Source organism: Portunus trituberculatus, chromosome 41, assembly GCF_017591435.1.
Source record: "Portunus trituberculatus isolate SZX2019 chromosome 41, ASM1759143v1, whole genome shotgun sequence".
NCBI classification, from domain to species: domain Eukaryota; kingdom Metazoa; phylum Arthropoda; class Malacostraca; order Decapoda; family Portunidae; genus Portunus; species Portunus trituberculatus.
In genome coordinates, this window is record NC_059295.1 from 23,370,702 (window position 1) to 23,392,955 (window position 22,254).

General features: G+C 43.5%; 1 protein-coding gene across 4 annotated transcripts in view; it reads left to right on the forward strand.

Moving 5' to 3' along the window:
* Nucleotides 1-22,254, forward strand: part of LOC123516957 — a 74,795-nt gene that overhangs the window by 40,056 nt on the left and 12,485 nt on the right. For 3 of the 4 annotated variants that reach the window (XM_045276749.1, XM_045276751.1, XM_045276750.1), the window contains exons 5-15: nt 3,341-3,425; nt 7,280-7,471; nt 8,670-8,846; nt 9,418-9,591; nt 9,886-10,071; nt 11,246-11,428; nt 11,719-11,892; nt 12,285-12,376; nt 17,284-17,396; nt 18,014-18,606; nt 18,750-18,950. In XM_045276749.1, the coding sequence (XP_045132684.1) occupies nt 3,341-3,425; nt 7,280-7,471; nt 8,670-8,846; nt 9,418-9,591; nt 9,886-10,071; nt 11,246-11,428; nt 11,719-11,892; nt 12,285-12,376; nt 17,284-17,396; nt 18,014-18,606; nt 18,750-18,950 (2,170 nt within the window). The remainder of the gene's footprint in view (nt 1-3,340; nt 3,426-7,279; nt 7,472-8,669; nt 8,847-9,417; nt 9,592-9,885; nt 10,072-11,245; nt 11,429-11,718; nt 11,893-12,284; nt 12,377-17,283; nt 17,397-18,013; nt 18,607-18,749; nt 18,951-22,254) is intronic. The other variant, XM_045276752.1, reaches the window with a different exon arrangement.

Below are 22,254 nucleotides of genomic sequence, written 5' to 3' on the forward strand. Positions count from 1 at the left end.
ACTGAGGAAGGTTTGTGGTGGTGTAGTGGTGAAGATGAAGGGGAAGAAAAAAACTTGTGGTGGACGTAGTGGTGATGAGGGAAGAAAAACTTGTGGTGGACGTAGTGGTGATGAGGGAAGAAACTTAGTGGAATAGTGATGGTGATAGTGAAAGGCAACGGTAGTAATGGTGACTGTAGTGATGGTGAAAGAAAATCAGTAAGACCATTGGTGGTGGTGATGATACAAGTAGTGAGATACAACTTACGACACCAGCACCAACAGTGGCCATGGTGGTGGTGGTGGTGGTGGTGATGATGATGAAGGTGGAGGAGAAGGAGAAGAAATAGGAGGAGGAGCAGGAGGAGGAGGAGGAGGAGGAGGAGGAGGGGGTAGTGATGGTGATGACGGATCGCGATAGTGAGACCGAGTGAGGAAATCATTCTGGAGAAGCTTATCGTAGGCACTTCTGAAAGAGGAAGAGGAGGAGGAGGAGGAGGAGGAGGAGGAGGAGGAGGAGGAGGAGGAGGAAAAAGAAGAAGAAGAGGAGGAGGAGGAAGAAGAGGGAGAGGTGCCGCTGCCTGTCCCCTTAGGAAATAGCAGCACTGGAGCAAGAGGGAAGGGGCCGAATGAAAATTAATATATACTTTACCACACCTACGCTCTAGCTCTCCTCTCCCTTGGCTGTTCTCCCTTCTTTCTTGCCCCAAAAATTTCATCTCCCGCTTCTCTCCCCCTTCTCCCTTGAATTCCCAGCGGAGCGGCCCCTCGCTTTCCCCAGGGCCCCGACCCCAACCCTCCTCCGTAGTCGTGTCTTTTTCTTCCTTTTTTCCCTCTCCCTGCTTCCTTCTTTCCTTCATTCCTTCATTTGTTTATTTGATCATTCCTGCTCCTGTCTCTTTTTTTCTTGCTTCCTTCCTTCCTTTTCTTCTTCATTTGTTTATTTTCCCTTCCTTGTTTCCTTCTTTCATTCATTCATTCATCGGTTTATCTGGCGTTTCCTGTCCGCTGTCTTTTTCTTTCCTTTTTCCAGTCCTTCCTTCTTATTTTCTTTCTGCATGTCATCCTTTACTCATTTCTAAGCTTTCCTCTTTAAGTTATTTCCTTCATTCATTACTACCCTTCCCTATCTTTCCTTATTCGTTCATTCTCAGTCCTTAATCCCTTGCTCCTTCCCTTTTGCCTTCTGTCATACCTTCCTCCCTCCCTCCCTGCCTACCTTCCTTCTTTCTTTCCTCCCTTCAAGCCTTCCTTTCTTCCACTTCTTCCATCTCATTTCATTTTCGTATAACTTAGAAAATGAACAAAAAACGGAGAAGAAAAGAAAGGCAGGCTGAGGAGAAAAAGTAGGAAGGAGCAAGAATGAGAGCAAGCTGTTGGAGGCAAGGCGTACAAAAGAGCTGTTTACGAAATGTCACTCTCGAATTTTACAGTGAGCCTTTGCAGTACAGATATTCCTGCACCTTTACTCTTATTCCTGAACACTCTGGCCAAGCGTCCCTCCAGTAACATGAATTAGCACATCCCTCACTCTAATGTAACGTAACTTACATTGAACAAACACAGTGCTGATCTTAATCCATTCAGTACCAGGACGCCTTAATCCATTCAGTACCAGGACGCCTTTCAATATTCATTCTGCTTACTGTTTGGTGATTTTATATAGCTTCAGAAACTCATGTTAGGTATTAAAATAGTGAGAACTCTGGCCATTAATCTTCTGACCTCCATAGACCCTTCCTAATGTAAATAAAGTGGTCTAATAGTACACAAATCTCAAGGTAAAAATGTTAGATAAGTAACCTTATCTAACATGACTTGAGCTGGCATACTCTTCCCTCCAGCCAAAACTCAACCTAATCTAACGTAATCTATCATAAAATAACTTGAACCAGCGCACTCCTGGATTAAGTTACCTCACCTAATCTAACCAAAACCTAAACTGGCATACATCTCACTCCTGCCTGACTTAACATAACGAGACACATCATAACATTACATGACATAGCCTCGACTGATACATTTTTCACTCCAGCCTGATCTATCCTAACGTAATCAGCTTTTTAAAGACATTTGTCCCCATCATTAGGCTAATTCCATCGGCTCTATAAGTAGACTAGCAACTGAGTGGACCTTTTTTCTTTATATTTTTGTTGCCCTTGGCCAGTCCTCCTCTCTTACATATGAAAAAGAAGCTGCCAGGCCTACACGTGGCAGTTCCTGTATAAGTTCACTGTAATTTGATCTAACCTGACTTAATCTAACACAGTCACTGCTCTTACCTAGCCCAACTTAGACCCTTCAGTACCAAGACACGTTTTCTTATTCATTCTGCTAACTATGTGGTGGTTTTATACAGCTTCAGAAACTTATGTGGGGGGATTAAAATAGCGAAGGCTGTGGCCATTAATCTTCTGACCTCCATAGACTCTTCCTAATGGCAGTAAAATCGTCTAATCACACTAACAATTCATAATAAAAATGCGTCTCAGTACTGAAGCGGCAAAACCTAACCTAACCTAACCTAACGTATACATGTCACTTCCTCTCTCCCTCTCGCTCTCTCGACCCCTCCGTCAGCCCTCACACGGCCCGAGAGAATTATATATTCCTCTCTTTACAAACTTTTTCCGTTTGATTTACGAGAGTGTGATGTATTGCCCCATTTTTATTCCCCTCAGAGTCCACCACGGCCTCCCTTCCTCCCTCTCTCCTTCCCTCTCTTCCTTTCTCCCTCTCTCCTTCCCTCCCTCCCTCTCGACCCGTGCATAGCCAAGCCAACAAACTCCCGCTGACATATAAGATAAAAAGTGAAATTTGATTAGGAGTTTTCGATTCTAAGAGAGAGAGAGAGAGAGAGAGAGAGAGAGAGAGAGAGAGAGAGAGAGAGAGAGAGAGAGAGAGAGAAGAGGTGTGCGTATGAACGTGAAAGGAAAAATGAAAATGCGAGCCACTGTTTATGTGTGGATGTATTTTTTTCAGAATTGTGAGTTTGCGCTTCTGTTTGTCTGTGTTTCATAAATGCCTGTGTACATAAACCCCGTGTGTGTGTGTGTGTGTGTGTGTGTGTGCGTCAGAGTGTGTGTGTATATATGTCAGTGCTTGCGTATATGTATGTAAGAGAGAGAGAGAGAGAGAGAGAGAGAGAGAGAGAGAGAGAGAGAGAGAGAGAGAGAGAGAGAGAGAAAGAGAGAGAGAGAGAGAGGTGTGAATACAGTAAGAGGCAAGCATGGTAAGGAAGAGGGAGAGCGTTTTTCAAGGTGTCAAGGGAAGGAGTGAGAGTAGCGGAGTGAGGGGACACAAACTAACTTACTTACTCTTCTTCCCTTTCCCTCATTCTCTCCCTCACCTCCTGCCGAAGGGGTACCACCTGCTGGGGGAGGAGCGGCGTGTCTGTCAGGGCAACGGAGAGTGGTCGGCAACTGCACCTGAGTGTCGGGAAAACTGTAAGTACCATTGCCTCCTTCTTTGACTTTTCCTCTTCCTTTTTCCTTTCCTCTTCTTCTATTTTCTTTCCTCTTCCTTCTTCTTCTTCCTCTTTTTACTGTTCTTCCTATTCTTCCATCTTATTTCTCTTCTTCCTCTTACTTTTCCTCCTTCTCCCTCCTTTAGTCTTCCTTCTTCCTCTTTTACTCTTCCTCCTTCTTCTTCTTTTCTTTCTTTTTCTTCTCACTCTTGTATTCGTCCTCCTTCTCCCTCCTTCACTCTTCTTTTTTCCTCTTTTACTCTTCCTCCTTCTTCTCCTTTTCTTCCTTCTTCTTTTCCTCCTCCTCCCTCTTTTCCTCTTCCTTCTCCCTCTCTTCCTTAATTCTAACTTCCTTTCTCGTGACTTATTTATTTCATTATTCCTTCCTTCTTCTTCATTTGTCTCCTCTTACTGTTGCTTTGTTTTCTATCATCTCTCCCTCTTCCTCTTTTTCTTCTTCTTCCTCTTTATTCTCTTTTTCTTGATTCTAATTGTCTTTTTTGTTGTCTTTTTTCTTTTTTTCCTTTTCTCCTTTACTCTTTCTCCTTCTTTCCTTCCTTTCTTTTTCATCATTGCTTCTTTCTTCCTCTTTTTATTCTTTTTCTCTTCCACCTTCTCTTCTTTGATTCTGATTGCCTTTTATGTTACTTCTTGTTTTTTTTTATCATTCCTTCCTTCCTTCTTCCTTTATTCTTCGTCCTTTTTTTTCGTTATTCCACCCTCCTTTATTTTGTTTTCTCCCTTTCCATCTCTTCCTCCTTTTACTCTTCTTTTTCTTTCTCTCTTTTATTTCACGTTCTTGATTCTTCCTTCACTCTTCCTGTTTCGTTTATTCTTCACCTTTTTCTCTCCCCCCCCCACTAACTCCATCTTCCTTCTTTCCTGACTTCCTTTCTTTCTTTCTTTTTCTTTATTTCTTTCATTCTTTGTTTATTTCACATTCCCTTTCTCATTATTCTTTTCACTTTTTCTTTGCTTCTTTCTAATTCTTCTCTTTCTTGATTCAGCCTTCCTTTCTCATTATGTCCCCCTCCCATATCTCTCTCTCTCTCTCTCTCTCTCTCTCTCTCTCTCTCTCTCTCTCTCTCTCTCTCATTTAAATTTAATGCAGCAAATTAACATGGGGAAATAAGGAGCTAAAGTCACAGTTTGGATGCTACGGACAACTTACATTCTAAGCTTTTTATTTATACAGATAATAGACAATAGGATGAGATGCCTTTATCCATTTATCAAGGTGGTTCCCCTGCAGCCAGACATTTACACGTGATTTGAAGACTTGCAGGGATTTAATGGATGAGGTGCAGATCCGTCTGGCTCGCCATGGTATTCCACACTCAAGGGAGGAAGGAGCAGAGGTAGTGTCCCGTCCTCACATAAGGCTGTTTGGTGGTTGAGTTCTGAGCCACTCGGGTACTGTGGCGTGGCGAGGTAGTGCTGTTATTTTCGGGAGTTGTATTCTGAGTATCTTGTACATCACACACAAACCTGTCACGCCACTCAGCTGCTGGAGGGATTGGAGAACTGGTGTACCTCTGTCAGGAGGTTTCAGTCTTGGTTCTGGCCTGAACCCGATCAAGTATGCCGAGGTACGATGAAGGGCAGGAGGTCCAAACTCAGTGGGCCTTTTTTCTTTGTAATTTTTGTTGCTCTTGGCCAGTTCTCCTCTCTTACATAAAAGAAAAGTGGCGCATACTCATTCAGGGAGAGGACCTGCGCCTTGTACAATGTGCTGACACCCTGAACGTCGGAAATATGAGCGACACGACGGATACAGCTTCAGACAGCAACCTTCTTGACATGGCTGCTAAATGTCAATTTGGAGTCTAGGTCGACCCTCAGAATGCTGACTTGACTCCTGCCTTCTAGGAGTATAAGGTGCTGGTCCTAGTAGATGGCATTTGTCTTCGTGAGAGGAGAGCAGCTTGTGTCTTCTCTTGGCGAAGGAGACTTGCCATCTCTTGCTCCACAAAGTGATGCTCTGCAGTGACTGGTTAATGCGGCCGACTGTCTGGTGGTGCTCGCCTCCCACAGCGAGTGTCAGGGTACAGTCTGCCCACGCTCTTGCCTCAGGAATCAGCAGCAAGATGTCGTTGGAATACACGCTCCTGGATGAAAGACTGAGAACACTTTCCTGGGGCACACTTGCTTCGGCAGGCTCTTCATGAGATGAGTGGCCGTTTACCACAACGCGAAGTGTCTGTCACGAGAATAGTCTTGGAGATGTAGAAAGTCACCGCAGAGCCATCTCAGTTTGGTGGTGATGCCTTGAGGCCACACCATGTCAAAGGCACCAGCAATGAACTCTCTCTCTCTCTCTCTCTCTCTCTCTCTCTCTCTCTCTCTCTCTCTCTCTCTCTCTCTCTCTCTCTCTCTCTCTCTCTCTCTCTCTCTCTCTCTCTCTCTCTCTCTCTCTCTCTCTGCAAATATTATTTCCTTTCGTTCCTACTTTATTCCTTTCGTTTACCTTATTTACGCATCTTATCTTCTCTTCCCTTCCTCCTTCATTCCTCTTCGTACTCCCCTCTTGTCTTCCGCATCTATAATTAGGGATGCTGTTTCTTTTTCGCCTTTTCCTTCCTTCCTCCCTTCTTTCTTTCCTTCTTTCCTCCTTCCTTCCTTTTACCCTCCTCTTTGGTTTCCTCTTTCGAACATTACCCTTATGTATCTTCTTTCCTTCTCTCTCTCTCTCTCTCTCTCTCTCTCTCTCTCTCTCTCTCTCTCTCTCTCTCTCTCTCTCTCTCTCTCTCTCTCTCTCTCTCTCTCTCTCTCTCTCTCTCTCTCTCTCTCTCTCTCTCTCTCTCTCTCTCTCTCTCTCTCTCTCTCTCTCTCTCTCTCTCTCCATTACATTCCTCCATTTTTTCATCGCAGTCCTTATGTATCTTTTCTCTTGCCCTGTTTTTTTTTTCTCCTCCACTCTCACTTGTCTTCTTGTCTTCTTTTCTCTCCCTCTCTTTCTCTCTCTCTCTTCCTTGCTTTTTGTAGTCAAGCCTTTTTCTTGACAAAGTTCCCTCCTTCCCTTGCTAAGGTGTGTGTGTGTGTGTGTGTGTGTGAGTCTCGTAGGGGGGGATGGATGATGCTACCTCCCCTCTTCCCTTTATTATAACTTTTTGTCTTCCATTTTCTTTTCTTAAACATTTTTCCTTCCCTCTTTTCCAGCCTCTGCCACTTTCCCATCTCCCTCTCTCTCACTCTCTCTGTCCCTCCCTCCTTCTGTGCCTCCTCTCCGACACTCTCCTCTTACTCCTTGCCTCCACTCCACTCCTCCGAGGTCCTTTAGTAAATATTCCATTATATATCCTCCCTTCGCTTCTCTCGTCTCACCAAAAAATACAATAACCAATTAGGGCGGGTTCCAAAGCTCTCTTCAGGGCTCTCTTCACAGCACATTCCATACGCGACTAATAGTGTTTCCATAGTGTTCCAGCCACACACACACTCTCTCTCTCTCTCTCTCTCTCTCTCTCTCTCTCTCTCTCTCTCTCTCTCTCTCTCTCTCTCTCTCTCTCTCTCTCTCTCTCGTGGACTTCCTGCACCGAAACCTTTAATATATGTCATCCATTAAGTGTACACCCTCAACATACCAATACAGTATGTCCCTGCCCGCCCCAGCACTACTCCCTCTGGATGATGCCCCAACATGCTGCCTCAGATGGACTAAGGTGGTGCCAGTACGAGTAAATGCCATCTCATGTCCACCTCTAGTCGCCACTTTTAAATTGTTGACCTCCACACACGTATCTTTCACTGTTTAGAGTAGAATGTCAACACAATACGTACACCACATCACCTTTTTTTCACTTAGATGTGTCTTCTGCATGTGCTCCCTGCCAGTGTACTGCACGAACCCGCCCGCCATCCCCAACGCTCGCCACGACGGCATCGAGTCCAGGACGAGGTTTGAGGTGAACCACACCCTGAAGTACGCGTGCGAGGAAGGCTTCTCGACAGTTGGCTTTGACGTGGCGAAGTGCTTCTTGTACAACAACACGATGCAGTGGTTCGGCCCGGAGATTGTGTGTCAGCGTGAGTATGTGACGCACCACCACCACACCAGACGCAGCGGTGTGAGTGTGCGTGCGTGCGTGCCTACCTGTGTGTGTGTGGGTGTGTATCTCTCTCTCTCTCTCTCTCTCTCTCTCTCTCTCTCTTACACACACACACACACACACACACACACACACACACACACACACACACACACACACACACACACACACACACCACACCCACCCAACCACCCACAAACACACACACACACACACAACACACCCACCCACCACACACACACACACACACACACACACACACACACACATGCAATATATATATATATATATATATATATATATATATATATATATATATATATATATATATATATATATATATATATATATATATATATATATATGTACACGTCTATCCAAGAAAGTCCTTTCGTCGCTAGAAGCGTCCAGCCAAACAAACGCGATAATGTAGCGCACGTTCTGCCCGCGGGCCAGACTCCGGAAGCTCTATAAGTATACGTACAATAATTCTTTTTGCCTCACTGGCTTACTGGTGCAGCAAATAAGACAGCCATTAAAGCAGGAAGAAATACTTTTATGACAGACTAGGTTTTTGTACCATAAATAATAATAATAATAATATTAATAATGATAATAATAATAATGATACAAGTAGCAGTAGTTAGTGTAGTAGTGATATGAGAGCCCTTCCCCGTGTGTCTATGTTAGTTAGTGTTGGATGTCTGGGCAGCAACCTCCCCAAACTCAGAGGGACGAGCAGCCTACCACTGTGTCCCTCACTGTCACAACTCCCGTAGCGTTACCCACCCACCCATCACCATCACCATCAACATCACCATCATCACCATCACCACTCGCTGCTTCGCACAACGCTTTCACTCCTCACCTTTCACTGTCATCCCATCACCACGCAGCACAACAAAGATCTTCCCTTCACCAACATCTCCACTGCTGCCATCCATCACTAACCATCACTCCTCGCCTCCGCTGATCTTTCCATGACAACCTATCACTTCTTGAAACCTCCCATTACTCCAAATCACGCTATGATCCGCCATCTCTATCTGCGTAGTGAAGAGATGGGTCTGTTATCAGTTATCACCATCATCACCATCATCATTATTCGAGCGGTAGCAGTGGAGCCATCTGTTCCTCACCCATCAACATCTCGCCTCTGTCTTCCTCTGCGGCAGCCAAGGAGTGCGGCGACCCCGGCGAGATCCTGAATGGCTTCAAGGAGGAGAGCTGCTACCACTACGACTGCCGCGTCACCTACCACTGCCGCCCTGGCTTCGAGATGGAGGGTCGCAACGTGTACCGCTGCCATCAGGACGGAACTTGGAGCCCGCGGGAGCTTCCTAACTGTAAACGTAAGGGTAAAGTAGCGAACTGGAATACTCAAACTATTAACCTCTTCAATATGACACGTATTTTTATCTTGACTTTGGGGTATGATTAAACGATTTTATTTGCATTAGGAAGGGTCTATGGTGATCTGAAGATTAGTAGCCACAGTCTTTACTATTCTAATCCAAACATATGTTTCTGAAGCTGTATAAAATTGTCAAATAGTAGGTGGAATGAATATGAAAACGCGTCCTGGTACTGATGAGATGAAGGGATAGTGGCTGTTTCCTTGAGTGTGGCGGTTGAAGACTAGTAAATGATGAAAGCGTTAAATATATGTTATGTTTGCCATTTAGGAAGACATGTCAATTGAAGTTATAATATTCTTCAGCGAATATTATTTATTTTCATTTGCTGTTAGGTGTGTAGTGGTAGAGGAGTGTAGCACATATGGGGGCATCTCTTTTTGGTCTATATTCTAGAGAAGCACAGGAAAATTTATAGTTAGAGTTTTCTATAGCTATATAGTTGATTAGCGACTTGACTCACCTGCCCAACCCTGCCCTGACTCCTCCCGTCTCTCCACCATTTAAGCCATCAAGTGTGAGGTTCCGGTGAATCCTCCTCATGGCAAGGCAAGTTACAGCTCGTTTTTCTACAACGCCGTGGTCACCTACACCTGCGACTACTCGTACATGATCGTGGGGCCGGAGACGCGCCGCTGCGGACCCAACAGGCAGTGGAGCGGCAGCATGCCCAAGTGTAAAGGTGAGAAGGTTACGGAAGGAAATGACTGTGCTTGTGGCTGTGCGTGAGTGACCGCTGTTTCTCCCTGTCCTCATCAGTCTTCTCACCACGTGCTTCGATTAATGACACTTCCCCGAAATCCATAAAAGTTGCACGCATATTTTCCTGGTTTTTATATAAAAGATGTAGTATAAATTCACGCACAGAAAACTTTACGAGACTTCGAGGCCAGAAATACTAACCCATGAATTCAGACTCTTAATTACGCAGTGCATTCTACGTTAACAGTTTAATTTTCCTCTTCGCTTCTGTCAGAGATCGATTGCGGGCCTCCTGGAGTGCTGCATAACGGGAGGCTGGAGGGAACATTCTCTTCCTATAATTACGGAACGGAAATCAGATTTTACTGCAACGAGAATATGAAATACGAAGGTTACCATGACCGCCGCACCGTCTGCCAGAAGAACGGTACCTGGTCCAACCCGCTGCCCAAGTGTCTAGGTGAGTGTGTGTGTGTGTGTGTGTGTGTGTGTGTGTGTGTGTGTGTGTGTGTGTGTGTGTGTGTGTGTGTGTGTGTGTGTGTGTGTGTGTGTGTGTGTGTGTGTGTGTGTGTGTGTGGGTGTGTTTATTTATTTGTTTTATTTTTCATTTATTTAGTTTTTTTACAGGAGTGAGCGAAGTGCGGAATGTTCTGTTTTTAAAAGGAAATAACTATGCATATTTTTATTCAAACGTATGTGTGTGTGTGTGTGTGTGTGTGTGTGTGTGTGTGTGTGTGTGTGTGTGTGTGTGTGTGCAGTCCTTCTATTTGAGTAATATTCATATCCCAGAAAACTTTTTTTTTTTTTTTTTACCTGTCAGCTTATAGATTAGTCCTGTGAACTGTTGAAAGACTATTTCGCACGAGAGTGGAAAAATCGGCCTGTTGCTCTTACTTCCGGGACTCAATACCGGCCTAGGTTTTGTTAGTCGCTTCCTGAAAGATAGTTCACGCGGAGTGGCGGAAGCTGCAGACATCACCGCGCCGAGCATGGCCCGCCGGACACGCCGAGGCTGCGACAGGCTGACTTTTTTTACTATTTTTTTTGCAACAGTGGAGATTTTTCTTGTTTCCTTACTTTTAACACCTGTGAGAGACTTATTTTAGTGACGGTGCTGTTTTGATAATGTTGGGCTTAGTCTTCATGTATGCATACGTATGTGCTTGGCACGTGTTGTATGTATATTTCATTTGCAAAACGAAACAAAAAGTAAAGCAAAATTATTGTTTACTGTCCGAGCTAAGCGAGATTATGAATTTCACTTAAATAACACATGGTTAGCAAATGCCTGGCCTCAGTAATTAGTGCAGATGTACATCCGCCATCTGCTTAAGTAATTATTGAAATACTCATGGGACTTGATTTTTTTGTTAATTAATTTGTTTATTTATATTTATTATTTTCTTTTTAACCCTGTTCTGGGTGAGTTCCGAGACAGTTAATGCCGTGAATGAGTGGAATGAGAGGGAAGGAAGCAGACTGATGATTTTGAAAGGAATGCTTGATCATGGTCCCCAGCACACATTGTGCACCAGTAGGAGTCAAGCAGACGGTGTGTTATTGTGTTGATTTAGTCTGTGTGCGTCATGAAATGTGGTCGTGAGTGACCTTTAGTCTTCCCACCACCCACTCAGCGCCGTGCGTTGTGCCTACCATTGAGAACGGCCGCCTCACCAACGAGTCTCAGGCGGGCACGATGGTGCCTCACGGGAGCATCATCCGAGTGGTGTGCAACAAGACCTACGAGCCATCCGTCACCAGCGTGCCCTCCGCCTGCTACAACGGCACCTGGACACACTACCCGCACTGCGAACCAGGTGAGAACCACTCGCCACAACTTACTGCCGCACAGTACTGCGCAAAACTTAGGCGTGTCTCTTACATGTTTACACTTCATATACATGCGATTGCTGCTTCTTTATTTACCAGTCAAGGAATTATCATACAATTATATATATATATATATATATATATATATATATATATATATATATATATATATATATATATATATATATATATATATATATATATATATATACGTACATGTGTGTGTGTGTGTGTGTGTGTGTGTGTGTGTGTGTGTGTGTATGTATGTATTGGGCAGCGAGGTGCAAGAAGCTTCCTCGGCGGCCTCGCAATGGCATGGTGATCGCGCCGCGCACAGCCCATGGAATGTTCGCTCGCTTCCGCTGCAAGGACGGCTTCCAGCTGATGGGGCCCGCCACCACCAAGTGCCACTTTGGGAACTGGACGGGTCGCATCCCCTGGTGCAAGATAGGTCAGTCCCTGCGGTGTTCTTGTTATTAACAACACGCTTTGTTAAGCTTCATTAGTTTGACATGATATGGAGTTGTATGTCAGCCATTTCTTTTATTGAGCTGAACCCGTTGACCTGCAGCGTGGCAGCACCGGATAGTGAAGACAGATAGTGCACAGGGGAAACAGATAGGGCATGATGAAGACAGACAGGACATAGTGAAGGCAGGCAGGACATAGTGAGGATGGATAGAACATACTAGTCACTTGCAATGAAGGCAGAATCAAAACACGATTGTCACAGAATAGAACATCGTGAATGTTTGTTGTTTGGAGACTAATAGTGTGTGTGTGTGTGTGTGTGTGTGTGTGTGTGTGTGTGTGTGTGTGTGTGTGTGTTTGTACCCTCCACAGTATACTGCTCGTTCCCTGGTTACCTGCCTGACGGACGCGTTCTCCTGGTGGGCAACATGGGCATGTACATCTACCGCCCCTACGTCAAGAAGGTGAGTGGCGCAGGCAGGAGCTGAGGAGTCGAGTCACTTTCCGCACACTGTTCACTGCCTGTCTGTGGTGTCATGTCTCAGTCTTAGCTCCTCTGATGCGCCGGTCATTCACTCTGACTTTTTTTTACCCCTTCAGTAATGGGACATATTTTTATCACGAGTTTAGGTGTGATTAAATTATTTCATTGACATTAGAAAAGATCTATGAAGGTTGGAAGATTAATGACCAGAGTCTTCACTATTTTAATCCCAAGTAACCCCTTCAGTACTGGGACGCATTTTTACCATGAGTTTTGCTGTGATTAGATTATTTTTTGATATTAGGAAGAATCTATGGAGGTCAGAAAGGTATTGACCAGAGTCTTCACTATTCTAAATCCCACTTAAGTTTCTGAAGCTGTATAAAATCACTAAGCAGTAAGCAGAATATATATATGAAAACCCGTTATGGTACTGAAGGGTTAAGGTTATCAGTAAATCACAAGACACTAAGGGGAAATAAACAAACTGGTGTGCTGATAGTCTTTTTTTTTTTTCTAGACTATCAGTAATTCACGTAACAGTAAAATTGATGAGAAAGATGCACACAGTACCCGCTTTGCTCTCTTTGGTGTCTTTCCTCATGCATCTTAAGCTTTTTGTTTATGTGAGAGGGGAGAACTGGCCACAGACAACAAGAAGATAAAGAAAAAAGACCCATTCAGTCGCCAATCTTTACTACTCTAATGATTTGATAGTACTGCAGTTTTCTTTAGATCGTCTGTAAAGTAGATGGCGAAAGATTACGGGAAGAAAAAAGGAAAAAAAAATACTCGCTTTACCGTCTGACATTCTTATAACCCCTTCAGTACCATGATACGTTTTTATATCTATTCTGCTGACCGTATGGGGATTTTATACAGCTACAGAAACATACTTGGGGATTCAAATAATGAGGGCTCTGGTTATTAATCTTCTGATCTCCATAGACCCTTCCTAATGCAAATAAAATCGTCCAATAATACTCAAAACTCATGGTGAAAAATGCTTCCCAGTACTGAATGGGTTAAGACAACAAATCATAGAAGTAAAGGGAGATACGCAAGTAAACTCCCATATACTGTGTTAGGTATATTTCTTATGGTTCTCAGTGTTTTCTTTAGACTTAGTAGATCACATGACGTAAGATTAACCCCTTCACTATTGGGACGCTTTTTACCATGAGTTTTATATATGATTAGACGATTTTATTGACATTAGCAAGGGTCTATGGAGGTCAGAAAATTAATGTCCACAGTCTTCACTATTTTAACCCCCCACATTAAGTTTCTGAAGCTGTGTAAAATCACCAAATAGTAAGCAGAATGAATATGGAAATGTGTCCTGGTATACTGAAGGGATGAAGACAAGTAAGGAGGCTCTTTAGTACTGAGAAGCTTTTTACCATGAATTTTATGTACGATTAGACGATTTTATTGACATTAGCAAGGGTCTGTGGAGGTCAGAAAATTAATGTCCACAGTCTTCACTATTTCAACCCCCCACATTAAGTTTCTGAAGCTGTGTAAAATCACCAAATAGTAAGCAGAATGAATATGGAAATGTGTCCTGGTATACTGAAGGGATTAAGACAAGTAAGAGGCAGTGTAAGGAAAGTAAATTCTCTCCTCAACTTCTAATCAGAATAACTGTATTGCACGCGGTCGCTTCCTTCACATTCCCTCTTCTTTATCATCCCTATTCTCTACTTTTTTTCTTATGGTATCTAGATTTTTTTCTCTTTCACTCCGCCTATTTATTTATTGTTATTTTTTTGTTCGTTTCGTCTGGGGAGCTTTTCTCGTGTTCCTGTTGTTCTACTTTTATATTCCTTCTTTTTCTGTCTCCTTTTTTTCCATTTTTTATTTATTTTCTCGCTCTCCAGTTACTCTTCTCTATGTCCTTTCTTTTTCCTTTCCTCTTTTTTATTTATTCTGCCGACTATTTTTTTTTTCAAGGGCAATTTTCTTTATCATCTCTCTCTCTCTCTCTCTCTCTCTCTCTCTCTCTCTCTCTCTCTCTCTCTCTCTCTCTCTCTCTCTCTCTTTTAGTCTATTCCCACACTGGTCGTCGTCTATTTTTCTCTCCCTCTTTTCTTTACATATCTATTTTTCTCTTCTTCTTTACCGATGTTCCCACTCTCTCCTATCGCTCTTCCCTCTTACGTTCTCTCCTCCGGTTCTCCCTCCTTTTATTGTCTTTCCCTCTCGTGTCTCCTTTTTTTTTTTTTGTTCACCTCCCGTTCCCCACTATTCACCACTCTATTGACTCCACTACCTTTTCTCTTCACTTTCTACTCATTACTTAAAAGCCTCCTTGTCGCCCCCTTCGCGTCCCGTCCCTGAGTTACCACCCTTCTGTCCCCTTGTCTGGTGCCCCCTGTCTGACCCTTGCCGTCTGCCTCCCTCCGTCTCCCCACGTACTTATATGCATATACGTACATACATGTCTACCACCATCTACTGCCTCTTTTTTTTTTTTTCTCCTTTTCATCTCTCCCAGTCTCATTTCTTGATTTAGGAGCTTATTATTATTTTTTTTCCTTTCCATTCACGACGGAGAGGCGTTTAGAGTGACGTGGTTGGTGGTAGGGAGGTGTAGGGGATGGTTTTCTTCTTCTATTCCCCCCTTTTTTTTCTCTCTCTCCTGTCTCCTCTCTCTCTTCTCTCTCTCCTCTCCCTTGTCTCTCTCTCTTTTCTCTCTCTCTCTCTTTCTCTTTTTCGTCGCTTGTGTCCGGCAGGCTTTTATCTCGTGTAGCCTTGTCTTGCCATGTGTTGTGTTGTGTTGTGTTGTTAACTTTCTTCATTTGATTACCTATGCGTCCATGTGCTTTGCTGCTCCGCTTTAATCTCATCTGTCACTGTTTTCGTATTTGTTCTCGCTTTGTCCGACTGTCTTGTGTTTATTCGTCCACCTCTTCATTTGTACCGATTTGTCTATTTTTTTATATTTGAATGTTTTATTGGGTTTATTTATTTATTTATTTATTTTTCATGAGCTAAAGGAGGTATATTTCTTTAAGTGTATAATATTTTATGGATGTTTAGTTATTTTTTTTATTTCCAGCTCATTGTCTTTTTTAATATATATATATATATATATATATATATATATATATATATATATATATATATATATATATATATATATATATATATATATATATATATATATATATATATATATATATATATATATATATATATATATATATATATATATATACTTTTTCTTTTTCTTTTTCTGTTATGGCCTATAGCGCCTGTAGGCATACTTGAAGAGTATTTGTGGGGAAGCGCTATTCATCTTCCACCCATTAGAATCGGAAGCAATTTCATCTATAGTTTTACCCATATTAGCCCATATCACCGCCCTAGCGCATCTGGATATCTGGGTATTTTGTTGACATGTAGGTAACTTTAAACCACTCGACAAATGGTAAAGTATCAAGGTGGTACGTGGTGGGATTCCAACCTATGCGCGGACGTCTGCCCGATTATGCTCACCACCTTATCCACTAGGCCACCGCCTCCCTTCCCAAAGTAAATATGTTCATTATAGGCGTGGTGACATTATCGCTAAGGGTACACAGTTTTTTTTATTTCGTCTACCTTATGTTCATACCTACATCTCTCTCTCTCTCTCTCTCTCTCTCTCTCTCTCTCTCTCTCTCTCTCTCTCTCTCTCTCTCTCTCTCTCTCTCTCTCTCTCTCTCTCTCTCTCTCTCTCTCTCTCTCTCTCTCTCTCTCTCTCTCTCTCTCTCTCTCTCTCTCTCTCTCTCTCTCTCTCTCTCTCTCTCTCTCTCTCTCTCTCTCTCTCTCTCTCTCTCTCTCTCTCTCTCTCTCTTATTTCTTTCTCTCTTTCGTTCATTTTTCTTTTCTTCTTTTCATTCAATACACGTTTTTCAGTTTTTTATTCCTTCCTTCCTCCTTCTCTTCCCCTTTTCATTTATTCTCTTCTCCTTTGCTCGTTTTTCCTACTTCTTCCCCTATCCCTCGTTAATGTTTGTTTTCCTTCCTCTACCTTCCTTTAATTCACACAGTACGCCTTCCTTTCATACTTCCTTCCATCATTCCTTCCTTCCTTCATTCATTCATTCATTTCTTCCTTCCTTCCTTCCTTCCTTCCTTCATTCATTCATTCACTCAATCATTCACTTATTCATTCATTCAATCATTCACTCTCATCATTTCACGTAATCATCTCAAATTTGCTACTCACAATCCACACAACACACACACACACACACACACACACACACACACACACACACACACAGGAATTTGTTCAATATTCTTGTTAAAAAAAAAATCCCTTGACAGCCTTTCTTTGTAAATTACCGATGTCAACTTTTACTTCACCTCATCTTCGCTTCGCTTCACTTCACTTCACTTCACTTTTTACCTTACCTCATCTTCGCTTCATGGCTCGTATTATGAAACACTTCTCTGCTTCACCTTCACTATTTCCAAAGACTTTATCTAAATGTACGCGAGGTTTTAAGGTGTTTTTCATGGTTCTAGAGGCAGAGTGATAAGATTTCTACACTCTTAACTGGAGAAACACTCTTGAAAACCTCGCTAATCATCCTTGTAACTTCGGAAAATAGTCGCGGCGAGAGAGGAAAGCGTTTCTGCATGAATACCAATGCCAACCTTCACTTCTCATCACTTCACATCACTTCACTTCACCTCATCTCACTTCAATGATTACAATAACGATTTGAGTCACGTCATTTCATATATCTCATCACTTTTTAACCCCTTTACCTGCCTCACCACACTATCGGCATCTGTCTCACTATCTCCTCGTCACCTGCCTTAACTTGCCATACCTGTCGCGCCACGCCATCGCCACCTGCCTCACCATGTATCTCACGTCATCACCAGGTGCGCAACGACCGACGCATCAGATTTGAGTGCAACAAAGGCCACTTCTTGTCGTCCGGCCCGCCTGGTGCCACTTGTATTGGCGGGAAGTGGCGCCCCAGTACCCTGCCAAGGTAAGACACACGCCTGACTCTCTCTCTCTCTCTCTCTCTCTCTCTCTCTCTCTCTCTCTCTCTCTCTCTCTCTCTCTCTCTCTCGTCTAAATGTGTGTGTGTGTGTGTGTGTGTGTGTGTGTGTGTGTGTGTGTGTGTGTGTGTGTGAGAGAGACAGTAGTTTTATTGGTTTTCGTTTTCATTTTCCAAAGTTAAACTATATGACATTTTTTTTATTAATCTATTTATTTATTTTTTTTCATTCGCCGCGGCCTCACCACTCAGCTTGAGCACCATTCCGTGAGTGAGCGAGTGAGTGAGTGACACTACATAATATCGCTTCCTCCACGTGTTGTGCTTCCATTGGTCCGTAGTGATCAAATATGCAATAATTTTATATGCTCCATTACTTTTCACTTAATTTCTAGTCATGGATTCGGTTTTTTATTTATTATTTTCTTTTCATTCAGTAGCAGGTAGGTCTCATCCTCTCCCCTCTGCGAAAAAAAAAAAAAAAAACGGGTAGAGCACAACATGGTAATTTTCAAAGCGCATTTTGGTAGATTCCGGTTCTGCCAAAGGTAATGGAATAAATATTGATGAGTAAATTGTCTCTTTCCCTTCCCCCTCTCCCCCAGGTGTTCCCCAAAACTGCACCCACGAGTGAGGTGGACGAGATCCGTCAATGCTTCAGACTTCCACGAACGCTTCAACATGAGTAGCGAGAGTGAGATGGAGCAAGAAACAGAGGAGGAGGTGCAGGGCTTGGGAACAGCTCTTAAAATGGCCGAGGAGGAGGAGGAGGAGGAGGGTGGGAGCGGAGACAAGACGAACACAGTTGCCGGCTTCTCATTCTCCGTTGAGCCGAGTGCCTTGACACAGCCGGCTCATTACGACGACGCTCTTCTGAGATCTTCTAACGACCCAACAATTTCCTCCACAAAGACTCCGCTGTCCTCTCCAGCGAGTAGTCACTTGTCGGAATTATACTTTCGCGCCAAAGAATATTCCGAGAGTAAGAGGCACTTCGAGACGTGGGCTAAATTCATCCAAGAGGAGCATGACGGTGTGGAAGTGAGTAAAATACTCATAAGGGAAGAGGAAGTGGGAGGAGGCAGGAAGGCAGCGCGCCAGTCGTCCAGGATATCAAGAAGTCCCAAGAGGCAGAATGAAGGTGATGAAAAGAGGAAAGGCAAGAACAAGAATAAGAAACGAAGGAAAGGGAAGAGAGGTAAGATTCGTTGTAGTACATGGTGGAGACAATTAATGGCTTGTACGAAACTTTTACCGCGCTGAATGGCGATCTCATAAAATACTGAATTAATGATGAAGCTCATTATTTGAGATAGCTTTATTCTGAGCCATTCTTCACAGCGCCGCACTGCGAGGAGCTTGGCGACGAGCCCTACCTTCGCCTGGAGGTGCTGCGGGCTGGGAGGGACAAGAACTACACCTTCTCAGCAGGGGCGCGCGTCAAAGTCACGTGTCTCTACGGCCACGGCCTCAACTTGGGCAACAAAACTGCCAAGTGTTCCCGTGGGAGGTGGAGACCCATGAAGCCTGAGTGTTTATCCCGTGAGTACCCGCCGCCTCTCCCCTCAGGCCGCCAGCTGCCCTGTGTGGCTGAGCGCTCCTTTGCTTAATAGAATTACTCACCATGACTCTTCCGAAAATATTGACACACTGTCATCCACTACATTCTTTAAGCGACGCTTGATGCCCCATCCAACCACTCTGCCACTCAGGATTATGCTTTTCGGATACTTTTTCCCCTCTTCTTCTCTGTGTGTGTGTGTGTGTGTGTGTGTGTGTGTGTGTGTGTGTGTGTGTGTGTGTGTGTGTGTGTGTGTGTGTGTGTGTGTGAGTGAGTGAGTGTGACTCGCTTTATCTAAAACCATTTCAACTATGAAGCTCAAATTAGACCTAACGAGCGGCCTTTCTCTCAGTTATGTTTTAGCAAAATTGTTTTTTTCGAGCCCATGATTTTTTTCCTTGGCCATAAAACCCATCAACAGCATTCCCTCGTCCCGGAGGATGAGCTTTTCGTGCCATAGAGATGGACAACAGGCGCGGCGGGGAGGGCGGGAGGGAGAGGTGATGGAGGCGGTGCTTTGGGAAGAGTGTTGGTGAGGCGGCCTTGCATGGCAGACAAAGTGGCGGTGGTGGGCGGGCGTAATGTTGGGGTGGGCTGGAGGGCTGTATTAGGGCAGGCGAAGGGGTGGGCTGGCAGGCGGGCTGGCGGGGGAGGTACTGGCAAGGGAAGCAGTGTTGAGGAGGACAAGGTGGTAATGTGGCGGGCGGGAGGTTTGCAACATATATAAATGGATACAATTTATAACACTCCTCGCAGAACATTTCTTTTTGGGTTCATTCTGTTTAGGAAAAAATATGAAAATTTAGCTTTCAAAAAAATTATAAACAAATAGGAAAAATAAATCAAAAGTAAAAATAGATAAAGAAAAAAGCAACAACTTTTTAATACACATATTTTGGGGATATTTCTCGGTTAAGCCTCGGGAACAGCCGCCACCATTATGATGAGGTGTGTGTGTGTGTGTGTGTGTGTGTGTGTGTGTGTGTGTGTGTGTGTGTGTGTGTGCGTAATTCACCTCGGTCGCCTGCTGGTCACCCAGCCAGTCTTCCCCATTACGGAGCGAGGTCAGAGCTCATAGACCGATCTTCGGGTAGAACTGAGACCATAACACACACAACACACACCGGGAAAGCGAGGCCACAACCCCTCGAGTTACATCCCGTACCTATTTGCTACTAGGGGCTACACATTAAGAGGGTTGCCCATTTGCCTCGCCGCTTACCGGGACTCGAATCCGGCCCTCTCGATTGTGAGTCGAGCGTGCTAACCACTACACTACGCGGTGTGTGTGTGTGTGTGTGTGTGTGTGTGTGTGTGTGTGTGTGTGTGTGTGTGTGTGTGTGCATGTGTGTGTGTGTGTGTGTGTGTGTGTGTGTGTGTGTGTGTGTGTGTGTGTGTGTGTGTGTGTGTGTGTGTGTGTGTGTGTGTGTGTGTATGTGTGAGTAACATCTAGAGAAATAGGCAACATTCGCTGTAATATTCTGCATACGATTTAAAGACTTCACGAAATGTTGCAGCAAAACGAAGCATTACATATATTACAAGCAGTTAGGATGTAAAAAAGACAAAAAAAAAGTTTGCAATGAAAACGAATGGCCACTGAGGATGATACTAACGTGTGCGTGTGTGTATGTGTGTGAGAGAGGGAAATAGATAGATAGATAGATAGATGGATAGTTAGATAGATAAATAGACAGATAGATTAGTTTCTGTAATAAGAGCGTGTGGATGGGTGGCACGTAGCGTAAGGCGTGGTTATTATGATGACACTTTAGCGCCTCCATTATGTCTCATTCGTGCTGTAACATTTTCCTTCACAATTAAGGTTCGGGTTTATGGCACCAGGGGACGAGGGGCACGTAGAGCCAGGCAGGCAGGTCGGGCGAGTCTGTGCGAGGCGATGTCACTGCTGAAGATATCTCGGGTGTGCTCAGTAACTTGCTGAATAGTGTTAAAAAAGAATATTACAGATAGATGGATACATGCAAACATGTATACAGATAGTTTGAGTGCTAAACAATGTATTCCTCTTTTTTTTTATTTGTTATTTAGCGATCAGACAACTCTTCAGAAATTAAGTAAAATGTGAAACTGATAAATACACAAAAAAAAAGAAACACAGAGAGAGAGAGAGAGAGAGAGAGAGAGAGAGAGAGAGAGAGAGAGAGAGAGAGAGAGAGAGAGAGAGATTACTGCACAAACTTTAAACTCGAAGAATGAAAGAAAAAAGGAAAGCGTGACAGCAGTCTAACTCATAACTGGTGAAGTAGTTAATGTGTCCTCAGTTCACCAATTAACCGAGTTTCGTCCAGTTCCTCCTTCAGCACCAGAACATCAGAGCATGTGGTGAACAGAGACACCCATGGCAGGTTGTATGCAGGCTGTGAGCAGAGGTTTCTATCTTCATGGCTCAAGTTCGTATTCAGAAATGCTTTGCTCTCTCACCATGACAATTTTTCTAGGCCACAGAGAAGACTAACCGGGATTTTTAGACATATTTTTTTCCCTCCCTGTTACAGAGAAATCTTACCAATCCATCCTATATTCAAGGCTTAAGTTCGTATTTAGAAATGCTTTGCTTTCTCACCACGACAATTTTTCAAGGCCACAGAGAAGACTAACCGGGTTTTTAAGACAGTTATTTTTCCTTTTTAATAAGAAATCTTGCCAATCCATCCCATCTTTATGGCTTAAGTTCGTATTCAGAAACTGTTTGTTCTATCACCACAATTTTCTAAGGTCACAGAGAAGACTAACCGGGTTTTTATTTATTTAATTTTTTTTTCATTTAGTAAGAAATCTAGGCAATCCATCACCAGAACCACAGAAATATCCTTAACCATTTCAGTACCATTCTGAGTTTTCATATTCATTCTGGTTACTATTTGGCGATTTTATACAGCTTCATAGACTTATGTGGGTAATTAGAATAGTGAAGACTGTGGCTATTAATCTTTTGACCTCCGTAGACCCTTCCTAATGCAAATAAAATAGTTCAATCACATCCAAAACTCCGGGTAAAAATGCATCTCAGTATTAGAGGGGTTAAAATCATCAATATCTTCAACAAGAGCCTTTGGAAAGCATTGATGGTGAGAGAGCAAAGCGTTTCAGAATACGAGCCTTAGAGAGATGCATGGTAGAGCGGCTTGAAGAACACTGATCGATATTATTGAACTCCTTTGTAATACCGACAAGTATCGAGTCTCCATCCAATATTGACCATGCCTGGGTCGCTGCAAGAGTAAAGGTGCTGACACTCACAAGACAGGATATTGAAGCGAA